General features: G+C 37.3%; 2 protein-coding genes and 1 long non-coding RNA gene across 3 annotated transcripts; 1 reads left to right on the top strand and 2 right to left on the bottom strand.

The window, feature by feature from the left end:
• Window positions 1-2485: 2485 nt before the first annotated feature.
• LOC139198460 (fatty acid elongase 3-like) lies at window positions 2486-3925 on the bottom strand. The gene has a single exon (XM_070827246.1). It carries the CDS (start codon window positions 3694-3696, stop codon window positions 2794-2796), a length of 903 nt encoding a protein of 300 aa, XP_070683347.1. The 5' UTR covers window positions 3697-3925; the 3' UTR covers window positions 2486-2793.
• Window positions 3926-4301: 376 nt separating this feature from the next.
• LOC139198309 (uncharacterized) lies at window positions 4302-5632 on the bottom strand. The gene is made up of 3 exons (XR_011583679.1): window positions 5461-5632; window positions 4732-4798; window positions 4302-4563 (listed from the first exon to the last, which is right to left on the bottom strand). It is a non-coding gene; the product is annotated as an uncharacterized lncRNA (long non-coding RNA).
• Window positions 5633-10414: 4782 nt separating this feature from the next.
• Window positions 10415-12349, top strand: LOC103440357 (uncharacterized). Its single transcript, XM_008379028.4, has 2 exons — window positions 10415-10839; window positions 11366-12349. Exon 2 carries the CDS (start codon window positions 11368-11370, stop codon window positions 12070-12072), a length of 705 nt encoding a protein of 234 aa, XP_008377250.3. The 5' UTR covers window positions 10415-10839; window positions 11366-11367; the 3' UTR covers window positions 12073-12349.
• Window positions 12350-13938: the final 1589 nt, after the last annotated feature.

Below are 13938 nucleotides of genomic sequence, written 5' to 3' on the forward strand. Positions count from 1 at the left end.
TCAATTTTTACAAATTTTTGTTTGGTTGTTAATTTATTTTTAGTTACTAGCTAGTAGCTATGTGAGTTGTTATTTTTAAATATTTGTTTCAATTCAAGTCTAATCTTCAACAATGAGTAATACGTAGACCAAATTTTTAGCACAAATTTGTAAATTATATGACGTGTTATCAAAATATTTAATTTAATGCCCATTCATTACTAATACATATCAATTAAAGACTCGAAAACATCATTATTTTTTTAGTCCCATATTGACAATGTTAGTAAATAAGAAAAAACACCTCATGATTTATACAAAAACACTTTCAAAGTTCAAATGGAAAACAAAACTCATCATCTATCTACTTATAAGCCCAGAGTTGTTTGGTTTTCTTCTCTCAATACAAAATAAATTAGTCTTTTTGTGTTTCTAAATTATTGAGTTTGAAGTGTTTTTCTAAGTATAATTTTATCAATGTTTTACGTGTGAAAATAAATAATTTTCTTATATGAAGTTAGGGCACTTTTTTGGACGTCGTCCCGGACCTCAAAAATCTCTGGACCGGCCCTGTTCACAACGTAGCAGAACCGCAGGACCTGAGCACACTAGTCCTCGCAACGACAAATTCAGTCTTGGAGGAGAGACATAGGGATGAAAGGCTATGAGGAGAGAGGGAGGACCGCAGGATCTAAACCATGTAAATTTTTTATTTTTTTTTGGAATGGGGAAGATTGATGGTTTGGGAAACTTTATTCATTAGCTAAAATTAAAGATTATAATAGGATATGTATCAAAGTTGATTCTTTTTTTTTTCTTCTTTTTTTTTACAAATTATAATGTTAATGGGTTAAATTATTAGTTATTAAGGGGATAAAAATCAGTGAAAATTGAACCCTACCAGAATGTATATACGTGTGCGTCATTACCTTTTACCACTTCAGTAAACCACCATCTGCCATATTTTACTATAGAAAATTTTGTATTCAAGTAACACGCATATCCTTTCGCATAATTGGCCTTCGTTATCGCCCTAAGAAAAAAATCAGTCTTCTCGAGCGATTGCATCGTTTTCTAGTAGAAGGATGTCACATCCTAATGTCCTATTAGTATACCCATTAATTTTTGGTCAACCAATGAAAATCATGTTTACGCATGCAATGACAAAAATAAATTGCTAAGCAATTATACAATAGTCATATAAGAAAAACAATAAATTCCAGAAATCCAATCACTGAGAGCAATTGGTCAATCTGAAACTTAGAAAAAGATAATTGGTCTTCTATAATGATCAAAGTATTCTTTTCATACTGCATTTGGTTGACCGTTTCAAGTGGAACCTTCACCAACCAAAACAATAAGCACATAAAATATCGACTTATTTTTAGTTACTTTCCTTAAAACTGTATTTTAATCTCATTTTACTCATTTTAACTCAAAAGTTATCATTTTACTCATTAAAACTCAAAATTCACTTCACTTTGACTGGTGAACTCTCATTTCTCTCTGAAACTTATAGGTCGTCTCCTAAAACATATGTGAGACACAAAACCCAATAAGATTATGCCACATGTGCAATAAATTTGATTATAAATCTCCGTTATGCGTCAACATTCAACAATAAGAAAATATTAAGTTTAAAAGAAATGGAAGAGATGAAAAAAATTAAAAAAGAAATTGATTAGCCTGGCTGAAGAAATTAACAGATCTAAGGTAATGTGGAACGAATTTTTAGTTTTATAAATATGACTTTCAAGTTTTAGGAGGCAAACTGCGATCGAAATCGAGTTCTAGGAGGCAAAGTAAAGCGAATTTTGAGTTTCAAGTAGTAAAGTGGCAACTTTTAAGTTACAGAGAGTAAATTGAAATTAAAATCGAGTTGCAAGAGATGTAGCTAAAAATAAGTCTAAAACCTCTTATGGTTCAATTAATTAGGGTAGAGAAAAGAAGAAAAATACATAAAACCCCAAAATAATAGGGTCAATTTTAAGTACTTACACAATCTTTTGAGAGTCTACAGCCCTCTTCATCAATCATATGTCGATTTTATGCTTGTATATAGATTTTTCGTTAACTTTAGCCTAATTTGAGTAATGGTCTCTCAACTAAAAATTTGTGGTCATTGGTCTCTTAGCTTATCAAAACGTGCAGCTATGATCATTTTTGTCAATTTCGTTAGAACTTCTGTCAAAATGAGTCACGTGTCATGTACATGAGACTGAATCAAGGGGCAAATATAGGAAACCACATGAGAAAATTGTAACAATAGTCCCTCAACTTTAGTCTTTAACACAATTGTAGCAATGATTTTTTTCAACATGGGTCATTTTGACAGAATTCTGATGGAGTTAACGAAATGACCATAATTGCACATTTTGATGAGTTAAGAGACCAACTGTCATAGTTTTTAGTTGAGAGACCATTCTTTCAATTGAGTAAAAGGTAAGAGATCCCTTCTACTATTTCTCATTTACAAAATCCAACAAAAGGGTTTGTTCTCTCCAAATAAAAATTCACATTTCAATTTATTAAGGAAAGATATATCATATTCACAATATTGCTTATTTCCATCTTCTATTAAAGGTAAACTCCTAAGCCAACAAAGCTCTTTACTTTGCCAGAGTCGAGATGAACGCCTATAACCTACTAAAATAAAAAAAATTTACAAAAAGGAAAACCTTATACTTTGTTGGGAAAGCCGGATCACGCCACTCATAAGACATTTCTCTTGTCCAAAAGGTTGCGAGAACTACCATAATCGGATAACTCTATCGAAATTTTTGTGCTACAAAGATTACCGTTGACAATACTTTTCTACTTTTCTTTAACGAGCAGCTCACGCTTTGACTCCGACCCAGATCCCAAATGCGTGGCCGGATTCACAACCTCATCAACCGCCGTTGAATTCTTCAAATACTTTTTCACGTAGAATTTCAAGAACTGCAATAGAATCGCGCCGTTGAGGACGGAGTTGCAGAGCCAAGCTCCGATCCCGTTGCACCCGCCCCCTTTCAAAATGTGCAGGGAAAGCACGCCGACGTGGCAGACCAAGTTGCAGACTAGTAGCACCACCTGGCAGTTCACCACGAACGGGAAGCACGCCCCGGGGAGCCCAATTCCGGTCCAGAACCGGTAGGCGTAGACGACGGAGTAGAGCAGAGTGGTGGAGAGTATGGCGAGGACCTGGAACGATTGCGAGTATTCGAGCCAGAGGAACGACATGAAGATGAGGGTAGACTGGTTGAAGAGGTGGAAGAAGGTGAGGCGGCGGTGGCGGAGGATGGTGAAGAATGTGCGGAGGAGGTGGAGGAACCGGGAGAGGTAGAAGACGTAGGACCAGAAGAAGACGCGGCCGGAAGGGCGTGTGCCGGGCGGGAAGCAGAAGAGCCACTGGAAGGGGGTGGTCTTGGTGCGCCGCCACAACCAGCGGGTATCGCGAATCTCGGCGACGGAGGAGACGAGGATGCCGGTGAAAATGACGGCGGAGATGAGTGCCATGACAAGGCTGTGGACTGCCGGGATTGGGCCGAGCGGGACAGGGCGATCATGGCGGCGGAAGAGTGTGAGTATGAGGTGGAGGGCGCTGGCGGCGGCGATGTAGGCGGGGATGGCGGTGAAGAGGAAGTACCAAGTGGAGCCCCATAAGTGGGTGGTGCTCCACCGGAAGTTTACTATGTTTGGGTGCTCCGATAGCAGGTACTTGATGGTTTGCGACATTAGTTGCTTCTCATATGTTCGACGAAATGCTTCAACGAAATGCTTCGGTGAAAAATAATACAAGATTGGCGGAGATCGGCGGGAATATAAAGGGACCTTATAGAATTACGAGGCTGCGGAAGTTTCTTTCCTTGCGAAAGCCGGTTTTATTGGTTATAATTTTTGTCGTCGATTGACCAATATTCCAGCACCCAACAATTTATTTATAAATAACAGTGACGTTATCATTTTTGTCCTATTTACCTTCTCCTAATTACGTATTTCACTCATGATACGTATAAATAAATAAAATACCTAAAAAAGAAAAAAGAAAAAGGAAAAAGGAAAAAGGAAAAACCCTAAAACAATAAAACTTAGCAAAAGTGAAACTAACTTTACGTTTCTTCTAACCCTAAAACAATAATGGTTTGTTTACAAATTCGTAATCAGATTGAGGAGCATTAAATTTAAGAAGAATTTGATTGAGGATGAAACATAATTAAATTTCTATTAAAGTTGGTTTCTAAACTATCTGGCCTGGGAGGGAAAAAAATATTGATTCCATGTAAATTGTTTATTAATTCAATTAAATTGAAGTTAAAACTAGTTTGCTTACTAAACTACCCTTGTTATAATAAAGTTTATCTATAAGAAAGTTTTATGTTATTTCCATAGCCATTATTTCCACGCCTCCCCTCTCATACTCACTTTTTATTTTTCCACCCCCTTAATTATCCCCATAGCCATTGCCCCATGCTTGGCAAGTTCTGGTCTAGTGTTGAGCAGACTTGTCGTCGAAGGTGTTCTCGATCCTGGTCCACTACGTAGTGACACACCCCGATCCGGAAAGTTCCATTGGACTCCAAATCGAGTTGTGTTGGCCGACATCTGGAGGGTGACGAAGCCATAAAGTGTAGTGTAGAAGAAAAAGAATGTGAATAAATTTTAAACCTAAAAGTGCCTAAACAAGGGAGTGCACATGTGAGTGGGATTGAACCCTTTTCACACGTGATCATAGAGCATAAGACAGTATAATGAATAGGATGAGGGTTATACCACCGAAAGTAACCATCTCCTAAGATTTGCCAGAATCCTTGTAAATACGTAAGCACAACTACTAAACCTGGAGAGGCGAAAAACAAAGTTGAGTGGGTCAGCAAAACAACGTTTTGTAAAAACCTTTATTTTCGAATATACTAACCCATCGCCGTAAAACAAGTATATTTCTTTAAAACATACTACGTAAGTATGTAAACAATAATACAACAGCATTATAACCAGAAATATGCCAAAGTCATGATATATAAATGCCACAGCAATAAAATCATGTGATAATCAAGTATAGCCAAGTGCTCATCCATCTAAGCTGACACATGAGTTCGAACAGATGATTTCTGACACGAACATGACTGAGTGTAATCAATATGCTCTAGTACTATAATCATGTGAAGATTGGTGCAGAAGCACGTCACATACAAGTCGGATTGCCTAATGCAATCTGCCCGACAGACTGGCACCTAACTTGGATCCAAAACGAGCGAACGGTGCGATATGAACATACACGTGAACGACTGGCCCTGGGGCAAGTACTAACACCGGTGCAGCAAGATGATCATGTACAAATATGTATGAATGTCATGACAGTAATATCTCAACCATATAACAACATTTATCACAATTAACATCACAATAACAATACTTGGCAATATAAGCGTAAAAGTGAAGTAAATACGCATTTAGGGAAACTATCAATATGTATAGGCATAAAATAAATTGCCTACTCACAAATACGCAGTCGAAACGAAGCCTCCTAGCCTTGCTTGACCTCGTACGTCCTCGGGATACGTTTCCCTTATATGTGAAATTACTTATTAAATTAGTTTAATAACACATACACGGAAACTTAAATAAAACCTCCGTAGATTGCTTAAACATAGGGTTTGAATACATGAAATCAATCTACTCGACTTCACGAGCACACACATGTCGACCACACGCTAGCCGGAGGCCGGACGCGCCGCCACAAAGGGCTGCACAACCTACCACGCGCTGCACGCGTCGATGGCATGTGGGTGGTCACGCGCCTGCGAGTACGCATGTACTCGCCTTCTTCACGATTCTCTGCAGTTTTTGCAAATTTTTGGGTCAACTTCCCGAGCCCCTAACGAGCTCGATTCTTAACAAACAACACTTCTACAAAAGCCGAATTAAAGCTAGAAATAAGATTAATCGATCCATATTCACAAAAAGTTCAAATGTGGTCCGTGTCATCTAGGAATTTGGCCTCAAAGTGGCTAAATGGCCACAGTCAAACTTTTCCTGAATTTTGGGAATTTCTTCCCAACTTTCAAGGTTGCTTTCTAACTCGATAGTTAACCAAACTCAGTGATTCAAAAGCCATTTTGAAGTTAGGGATATAGAGAATAAGTCTATACCTATTAGGAGTCCAGTCGTGGTCAAGGTTGGCCGAAAAAACGAGCTGAAAGTGACCAAATGGTCATGGGTCAAATTTTCCAGAAATCAGGGGAAGTCTTTCCCCGTGTGTTTCCTACGTTAAATCGTCCCCCATTCACATTTTAAGGTTGGAAACGACATATGAGCTTTAAAATAAGAAGGATGTGAAGGTCTTGGGGCTCACCATGGTCTGAAACGAAAATGAATAATGGTACGTCCACTGTTGTTGTAGGTTCCATGGTTGTTGCTCACAGATCTCGTCAAAGGCAACGAGGTTAGTGGCGATTACAGTATTGCTGAACCACCATTCAATGTTTGTAGAGAGATGAGGAGTGAGAGACGAAGGGGCACGGTTGCAGGGGTGAACTCGCCTGATTCAATGGCAGCTGGTGATGGCTTGTGTTGCTGCACCTTCTATGCAGTGCACCTATCTTAGAGAGGGAAAGTTCTCTGATTTACAGAGAATAGAGAGATTGTGAGGGAGTTAAGGGAGAGGGAGAGTACTCAAGAGAGAGAGAGAGTTTGGTGACATAAATGAGAGATAAGAGGGAGATAAGTGATTGACAAATGGGAAGTGACCCAAGAACGGAGGGAGACACGGGATAGTTGAATCAAATGAGGCATGTGCCCATATGTCTCACAATACAAAATATTATATTAAAAAATTAATAATAAAGGGAGTAGTTTATCTAGAATAATGAATTAATCAAAATACCCTTGTACTTCGTAAGTCTGTAAAATCTCTACTGTCACTCTTAATTCGATTCTGCTTGCACCTACACGTCCGTATTGTTGAGTACTTCGAGAATACACTAAAAGAATGGGTTCTACGTCTCTCTAACCAAAGGTCAAAAAGTCAAAACTTTGCCTCTAGGACATTTTCATCAAATCACGTCTTTTTTTAAATTAATAAAATTGTAAATGTAGGGACGGGTCGTCACACGTAGGGTTGGAGTGTAGGCGTCAAATTTTGCGTTGAAAATCCAGAAGAGGAAGTCATTGGGGTGACATGGCTGGGTGTAAGGATGATTTGGGTTGTTTGGGTGTTGTTCTTGGAGGTGCAAGTCTGGGTTCCGATCGATTTGATGGGGTTGCAGAATAGTAGAGGTGGTGCTGTCGGGGATTGTGTAGATGAGATTTTGGGGTGCATTACTGGTGCTGTTGGTGGCAAGGTGAGATTTGGCGGAAGGTGGAAGGGGTGTTACTGGGGTTTCTCAAAAGGGTAATGCTAGGGAGACAAAAATTGCAAATCAAATGATGTGTCACCAATATGAAACAAGAATGTTAATCAACACTTAAGTAATAATCCAATCATCAACAACCACATCATTTGGTTTGCAAATTTGGTATCCCTAATATTATCATTTCGAAAAATGTTCAAGGGTAATTTGGATAAAATGGTTTGATTCCTAATACCTCATTTATCTCAGAGTCCAATTACCTCCTCTGTTTTCATTCTAGTTTCGTAAACATGTTGTAAAATTAGCAAACATGAAACTTCACGTTTCTTCTTCCACCGTCTTCTCCTTCTCCTTCCTTCGCCTACCTTTTCTCAGTCACCATCTTCCCTATGCCTTATGAGAACACCGTTCACACTACTCTCCCTGTTTTGATTATTGGTAAACACTAATCTTTTTTTCTTTTCTTTTTTGTCCTAGAATTTTATTTCTTTTTTGTGACTTTATATGCCGTTTCTTTCATTCTTCATTGTTGCTGACTTCTGTTTTGTTTGTTTGATCTATAATCGTTTTGAGTATTGTAATTTTGTTGAGTCCGTATTTTTAATCGGCTTCTTAAGCTCCACCATTGCAAGTAACTATTGCTACTATTATTTTTAAGGAGAAATTAGGTCCACATCCTTCTTTTTGCTACTTCATTAATTAAAATCCTATTCATTTTCAATTTTTGATCAAGGTCCATAGGTATTAATAACATCATTAATTATTTGAATAATAAAATATTTTTATTTTTAAATATATTTCTTTAGTGTTAAAAATGTTACAATTAGTATATTTATATTTATGGCTAAATTTTTTATCATATATTTTTATTTTTAGTTTGTACCTATTTTAATTTGTACCAATTTTTTTTCATTTTTAATTTGTACCCATATATTAGCTTCTTTTTGTGCCCATATTTTTTTAAGTTTTATTTGTATTTGTACCCATGTGTATACCGTCATGTGACATTGTATATTTAATCAATGATAGAAAAATTACATATGGTATATTTATGTTTTATGCCTAAACTTTGTATCATATATTTATATTTTTAGTTTGTACCCACTTTTATTTTTTTTTTTGAAATTAGTAGTATTTTATATTTAGTTTTATTTTGTACCCATGTATTAATTTCTTTTAGCGCCTATATTTTTAAAAAATTCATTTGTACTCATAATTTTTTAATCTTTTATCTGTACCCTAATTTATTTATAATGTACCCATTCTTCTTTATTAATGTATCACTTTGTTATATGTGAAATGTACCAATTTTTTTTGTAAAATGTACCCATGTTTTTTAACACTATGGATACATTCTTTTGCCATTTCTTATTTCTTATTTTTACATAGTTTTCATCCATTTATTCAATCAAAATGTTTGAATTTTTTTATTGTAACTGTTTCTAATAGTATTATAATGAGATATTTTAAATTTATAGGATTATAAATCTCATAAAATATCAAACAATTAATGTCAAAACTATAAAACTATAAATATTAATTGTAATATAATGAGGTGTACAAAGTCAAGGGACTTTGATCAAACTTTAAATACCATTAAGGTTTTAGTCAAAGAATGTTAAGAATTAGGGACCGCATCCAAAATATCCCTTAAACTCGCTGACTATTGAATGTTAGTTGGAAGTCCAGTATTGCTGTAGACTGAATTTAAGCATCCTCAATTGCTTTAGTTTGTTTTTTTCTTTGAAAACCAAATTATTCTCACCTCCAATTTGCTTGCACTTGCAGAAAAACGACAATGGATGAAGAAGGATAGAGGACGACAGAAGAAGAAACGTGAAGTTTAACGTTTGCTAGGTTTTAGGGTTTTTCCTTCTTTTTTTTTTCTTTTCCTTTTTTGTTTTTGTTTTTGTTATTTTAATTGAATGAAAATTCATATCATTTTAAATGGTGTGATTGTCTACCTAAGATGTCATCTAATGGTCTACCTAAGATGTCATCTAATGGTACAATTGAATGGTAAGAATAACATTTGTAATTTAATTTGTTAATAGAATACACGTGTTATGTGATAAGCGAAAAAAGTAAAAAGGTAAAGGCAAATAAAGAAGATAATTGGCAGACGTTGGATGTCGATGTCGTGGTCTAGAAGGATTTTTTATTTTCGCATTTGGATTGCCCAATACACTTGGCGTTCTAGAGATAGATAAGGAAAATCATGAATTGACAATAAGAGCGCTATGATATGCATGCAATGCAACATGATTTACATGAGAAGTTTGACTTTCTTTACCCTTAAATAATTGTTGTTTGAACCATTCTCATTTTTTCGTGTTAAAAAACGGTTCAACAACACACTTGAATGTAACAAAGTTAGTTTGAACAATTTCTTGTCCTTTTTACATCTAAGTTCGAACATTACTCAATAAAATATTGATATGTGAATCTTTTCAATTGTTATTTCTGTCTCACAAAGACATTTCACCTTTCTTCTGCCCACCATCGAACGATTCACCAGCGGCATGAATCAAACTCATGACCTGTCGTGTGAAATGCACATCTAAATTTTTTTCCCAACCACTAAATCATCCCGTGATGATTTTGTTCATCTGTTTTCATAGCATTCTTCATTAAATATTATAAAGATCACATTTATTTATGTTAATGTGTTTATTTTGGTGTGTTTTACAATTCACCCTTGAACACAAAAATAAGTGATACAAAATGCATGTTAGAGGAAGATATTTTGCAGAATATACGTCAAATTTATGTGGGCAGCAAATTTGTTAGACATATTAATACGAAGGCGACAACAAATGTCCAAGTGGCCATTTTTCTAACCGCATTCTGCATCGTACACTAACGACAAGACATCCTTGGTCGTTGGAAATCTTGTTGTCCACCAGACCTTCTAATCAATGAAGCTTACCTTAAAACTAAAAGTGGGTGCCCACTTAATAGCGACGAATTTCAGATCTATATTTTACTTAATAAGTTTTGGATTCGATTTTTGCCTTGATTAATCACATGAGCCATGAAGGTTGAAATGCCTTTGTAAGTTTTTCGGCTTTGAAAAACAGTAGACTGCCGTACCAGAACCAATTTGTCAATTTGCGTTAGTTCTAGAAGGAAAGCGGCGATGAGGACCGGCAGAGGCGATAAAAACCGGTACAAATCTATGGTAAAAAATCCAGAACAGATGACGAATTAGCCCAAGCCCAAAATATCATGGGCCTAGTTAGGCCCAAACACCTCTAATGATTATTCGTTTTTGACACAGTTGACTTAAAATCGGAAATCCATAATCTAATCCAACGGCTAGAATTCGAGGAGGCACAATCTGCCATCCAGAAGCCGCCAGGTTGGTATGAAAAACAATCTCCAGTCCGGAGATCTCAAGCCGCGTCAAAATTGCACCTCCCACCAAACACCAAATTCTCTGCACTCTTCCTCCTTCCCGTCAACGGAGATCTCTCGCCGGTGCTCGGATTGATTGGCCTTCGATCCGCCTCACTTCTTATATGTGAAGGTCAGTAGCGATCCCTACGCAAATTTCAATTCGTGTATTCGATCGGATTAGTGTGTGGATTTATTGTTTTTTTTGTTTGTTCGGATTGTTTGCATCGATGAATAAAATTTCAATTTTTTTGTCGAAGTCGGTTAATTTGGCGTATGGAATTGTGATTTACGAGATCTTGGGGGTGTTTGAATCGTTTAGTTTGAAACTCGAATTGTTGTGACTTAATATATTAACTTTCATATGATCAGGAAAAGATGTCATGATGGCGAATTTTTCCTTTTTTTTTAAGCTAAATTGAGGTTTAGATTTCTGGGTTTTCAGAGATTTTCCATTTCTTGTTGTTTGATTGGAATTTTAGTTACTAATTATCAATGGAGTATCTTCTATTTTTTTTAAGTCCGGGTTTAAGTCGGTGCAATTGGGGCTTGCCTGAAATGGTGATGTTTTTGTGTTGTAGACCTGTGGTTTAAGGAATTTTTGATGTTTTAGTGGCTGGTTTCGATATGAATGAACTAATTCGTTTAGGGTTGTCCAGGGATGGGAGGTGGGTTCGGCGAATCAACGAGTAGGTCGTCCCAAGGGCCTTCATTCTCCGGCAGTAACAATAATGGTGACGCTGGTGATTTCGAATGCAATATTTGCTTTGAATTGGCCCAAGACCCAATTGTGACCCTATGCGGCCATCTCTTCTGCTGGCCTTGCCTTTACAAGTGGCTCCATATTCACTCCCACTCTCAGGAATGCCCTGTTTGCAAAGCCCTTGTAAAGGAGGAGAGTTTGGTTCCTTTATACGGTAGGGGAAAGACATCAACGGACCCACGATCAAAGTCCATTCCTGGCATTAGTATCCCAAACCGTCCAGCAGGACAAAGACCCGAAACAGCTCCTCCACCAGAACAGAACCATTTTCCTCACCGTGGATTTGGGTTCATGGGAGGGATGGGAGGTTTGGGTGGGTTTGCACCAGTTGCAACCACAAGGTTTGGGAATTCCACATTTTCTGCGGCTATTGGTGGCTTTATCCCTTCTCTGTTCAATTTTCCGCTGCATGGGTTTCCTGATCCCACCATTTATGGTGAAAGTGCTGGATTTCCTCATGGGTTCTCAAATGCATTTCATGGCGGCCATATACATAGACATCACCTCCGCAGGGGAACAGGTCAGGGACAGCAAGATTATAGACTGAAGATGTTGTGTATGATTGTTATATTTTCAGTAATTCTTGCTCTCGCTTGGCAGTAGGTTGAATGTCAGTCTCAAGTCGCTAAGTTGCTAGCTCGATATTAGGGTGTAATCAACCTCTTGCATCGTATATCTGCTAGTTCATCTTTTTTGTTCTCATCAGGTTAAGTGTTCATATTCTACTGTTGTCTGTAATGTTGTCGATTTTGCCTGGTTGTCGCAGCATGGTGGTTCTGTTTCCAGATTCTCTCCCTACAACTTATTGCTTGTTTAAGTACTGGATTATTAGTGAACTTTACATGCAATGAATGACAGAACTTTGTATTTTTCGACAGAATCCCAGTTCCTAACGTGTTAGTTCATTACCGGATAATTCGATGTATGCCATCCTTGCGTAGTGTCTTTGTGTTCTGAGCATGTCCCTTGAGGTGTAATAGGTCTGATTCTCATCGAATGCTTAGCATATTCTATACGTTCGGTATGAAATCTCACATGAATACGAAATGCATAGCAGGTAGGCATCCATCAACTGTTGTCTAGTTGATGCATTGTTTGTTTGCAACGAAAATCGTCAACTGGTTGTCCAGCTGGGATTTTGATGATTTTCGTTTGTCTTCCAAGTGATTTGATCGACGAATTTAGCGGACATGTATCCATCCACTGGTCCATTTTTCTAGCTTTTGTCTGCAATCTTGCAGTTTATTGTGAAAGAGGAGAATGCGATTTGATCAAACGCCATTAGAATCTAAAAACCAAGTTAGGGAGAGGTTTTGTCATCGTAAAGTGGATATGGGCCTGGTCTGGTCTGTACGGACATTCTTCTATATGCCGAATGTGTTTATCTACGGAAAACGATTCCTGGGATCTCTGGGATCTCGTGATCGTGATCATAATCGTTTATCGTATATCGTGCGGTTAGAAATTATTTAAAATTTAAAATTTAAAATTAAATATAAATAGTACTTAACGAAAACTAACTGACGGCACGATATGCGATGAACGGTCACGATCATGGGATTCCTGGGATTCCCAGGAAAGGGATCCACCAAGGATCCTTTTCCTTTATCTACAAGGTTCTAAGTTCCAAGTTTATCAAGTTTCAGTAGATGACGCTTTATCTCAGTAGCGGAAAGTAATTATATCTTTGCACTTTGGTGGAGGTTTGATTCCCACCGAGCCTCTTCCTCGTAATACTAATAATTTAGGATTTGCATCCTCGTCGAATCCCCTCCTTGGGGATCCTAGGGATCAACGAACACGGACCGTTGATAAAAAATCGTGCGGTCATACTTTTTTCCTTTTTTATATTTTTCACCCAAAACGATGTTGCTTTACTTTTAAAAATATAAAAAGCATTTAATTGAGTCCACATGATTTTTTATCAACAGTTTGTATTCGTCGATCCCTAAGATCCCTAGGAATGGAATCCAGCGAGAATCCAAATCCAATAATTTAATCTACTAATGCTTCGTTTGTCAAAAATCAATTTCCAAGTTTGACTTCTAAGTCTTTGAACGTGGCCGTATGCTGGTGCACGTGAAACTCGATTTGTATTTATATTGGAGGATTTGAGTGTATGTACACAGCAGCACCGACATATTATGTACTCTTCTTTTGGTGTTCGTGGGCTACTTGGTACAATTTAGGGTCTCATTACTATGCTCTAGGTTTTGTTTTTATATATTGAAATTTTATACCAAGAATTTAACGGCAATAAATGTTGATGTGTAATATACACCGGAACATAATGTGGTTCATTTAGTGACACTTACATGTCTTTTAATTTAATCTTATTGTTTGTACAATACTTGATCAATCCCGAAATTACTGAGCATCGGTCAACGTTATACTGTCAAGGATCCAGAAGAGTTTCCCTCCAACCAGAAGGCCAATCACAGCACGACACGTGTCGACATCAGAAGCCAA

Source organism: Malus domestica, chromosome 08, assembly GCF_042453785.1.
Source record: "Malus domestica chromosome 08, GDT2T_hap1".
Lineage (NCBI taxonomy): Eukaryota > Viridiplantae > Streptophyta > Magnoliopsida > Rosales > Rosaceae > Malus > Malus domestica.

Bases quoted from the DNA above. Each gene is read 5' to 3' on its own strand.
- LOC139198460 (XM_070827246.1), bottom strand. From the start codon at position 3,696: ATGTCGCAAACCATCAAGTACCTGCTATCGGAGCACCCAAACATAGTA.
- LOC103440357 (XM_008379028.4), top strand. From the start codon at position 11,368: ATGGGAGGTGGGTTCGGCGAATCAACGAGTAGGTCGTCCCAAGGGCCT.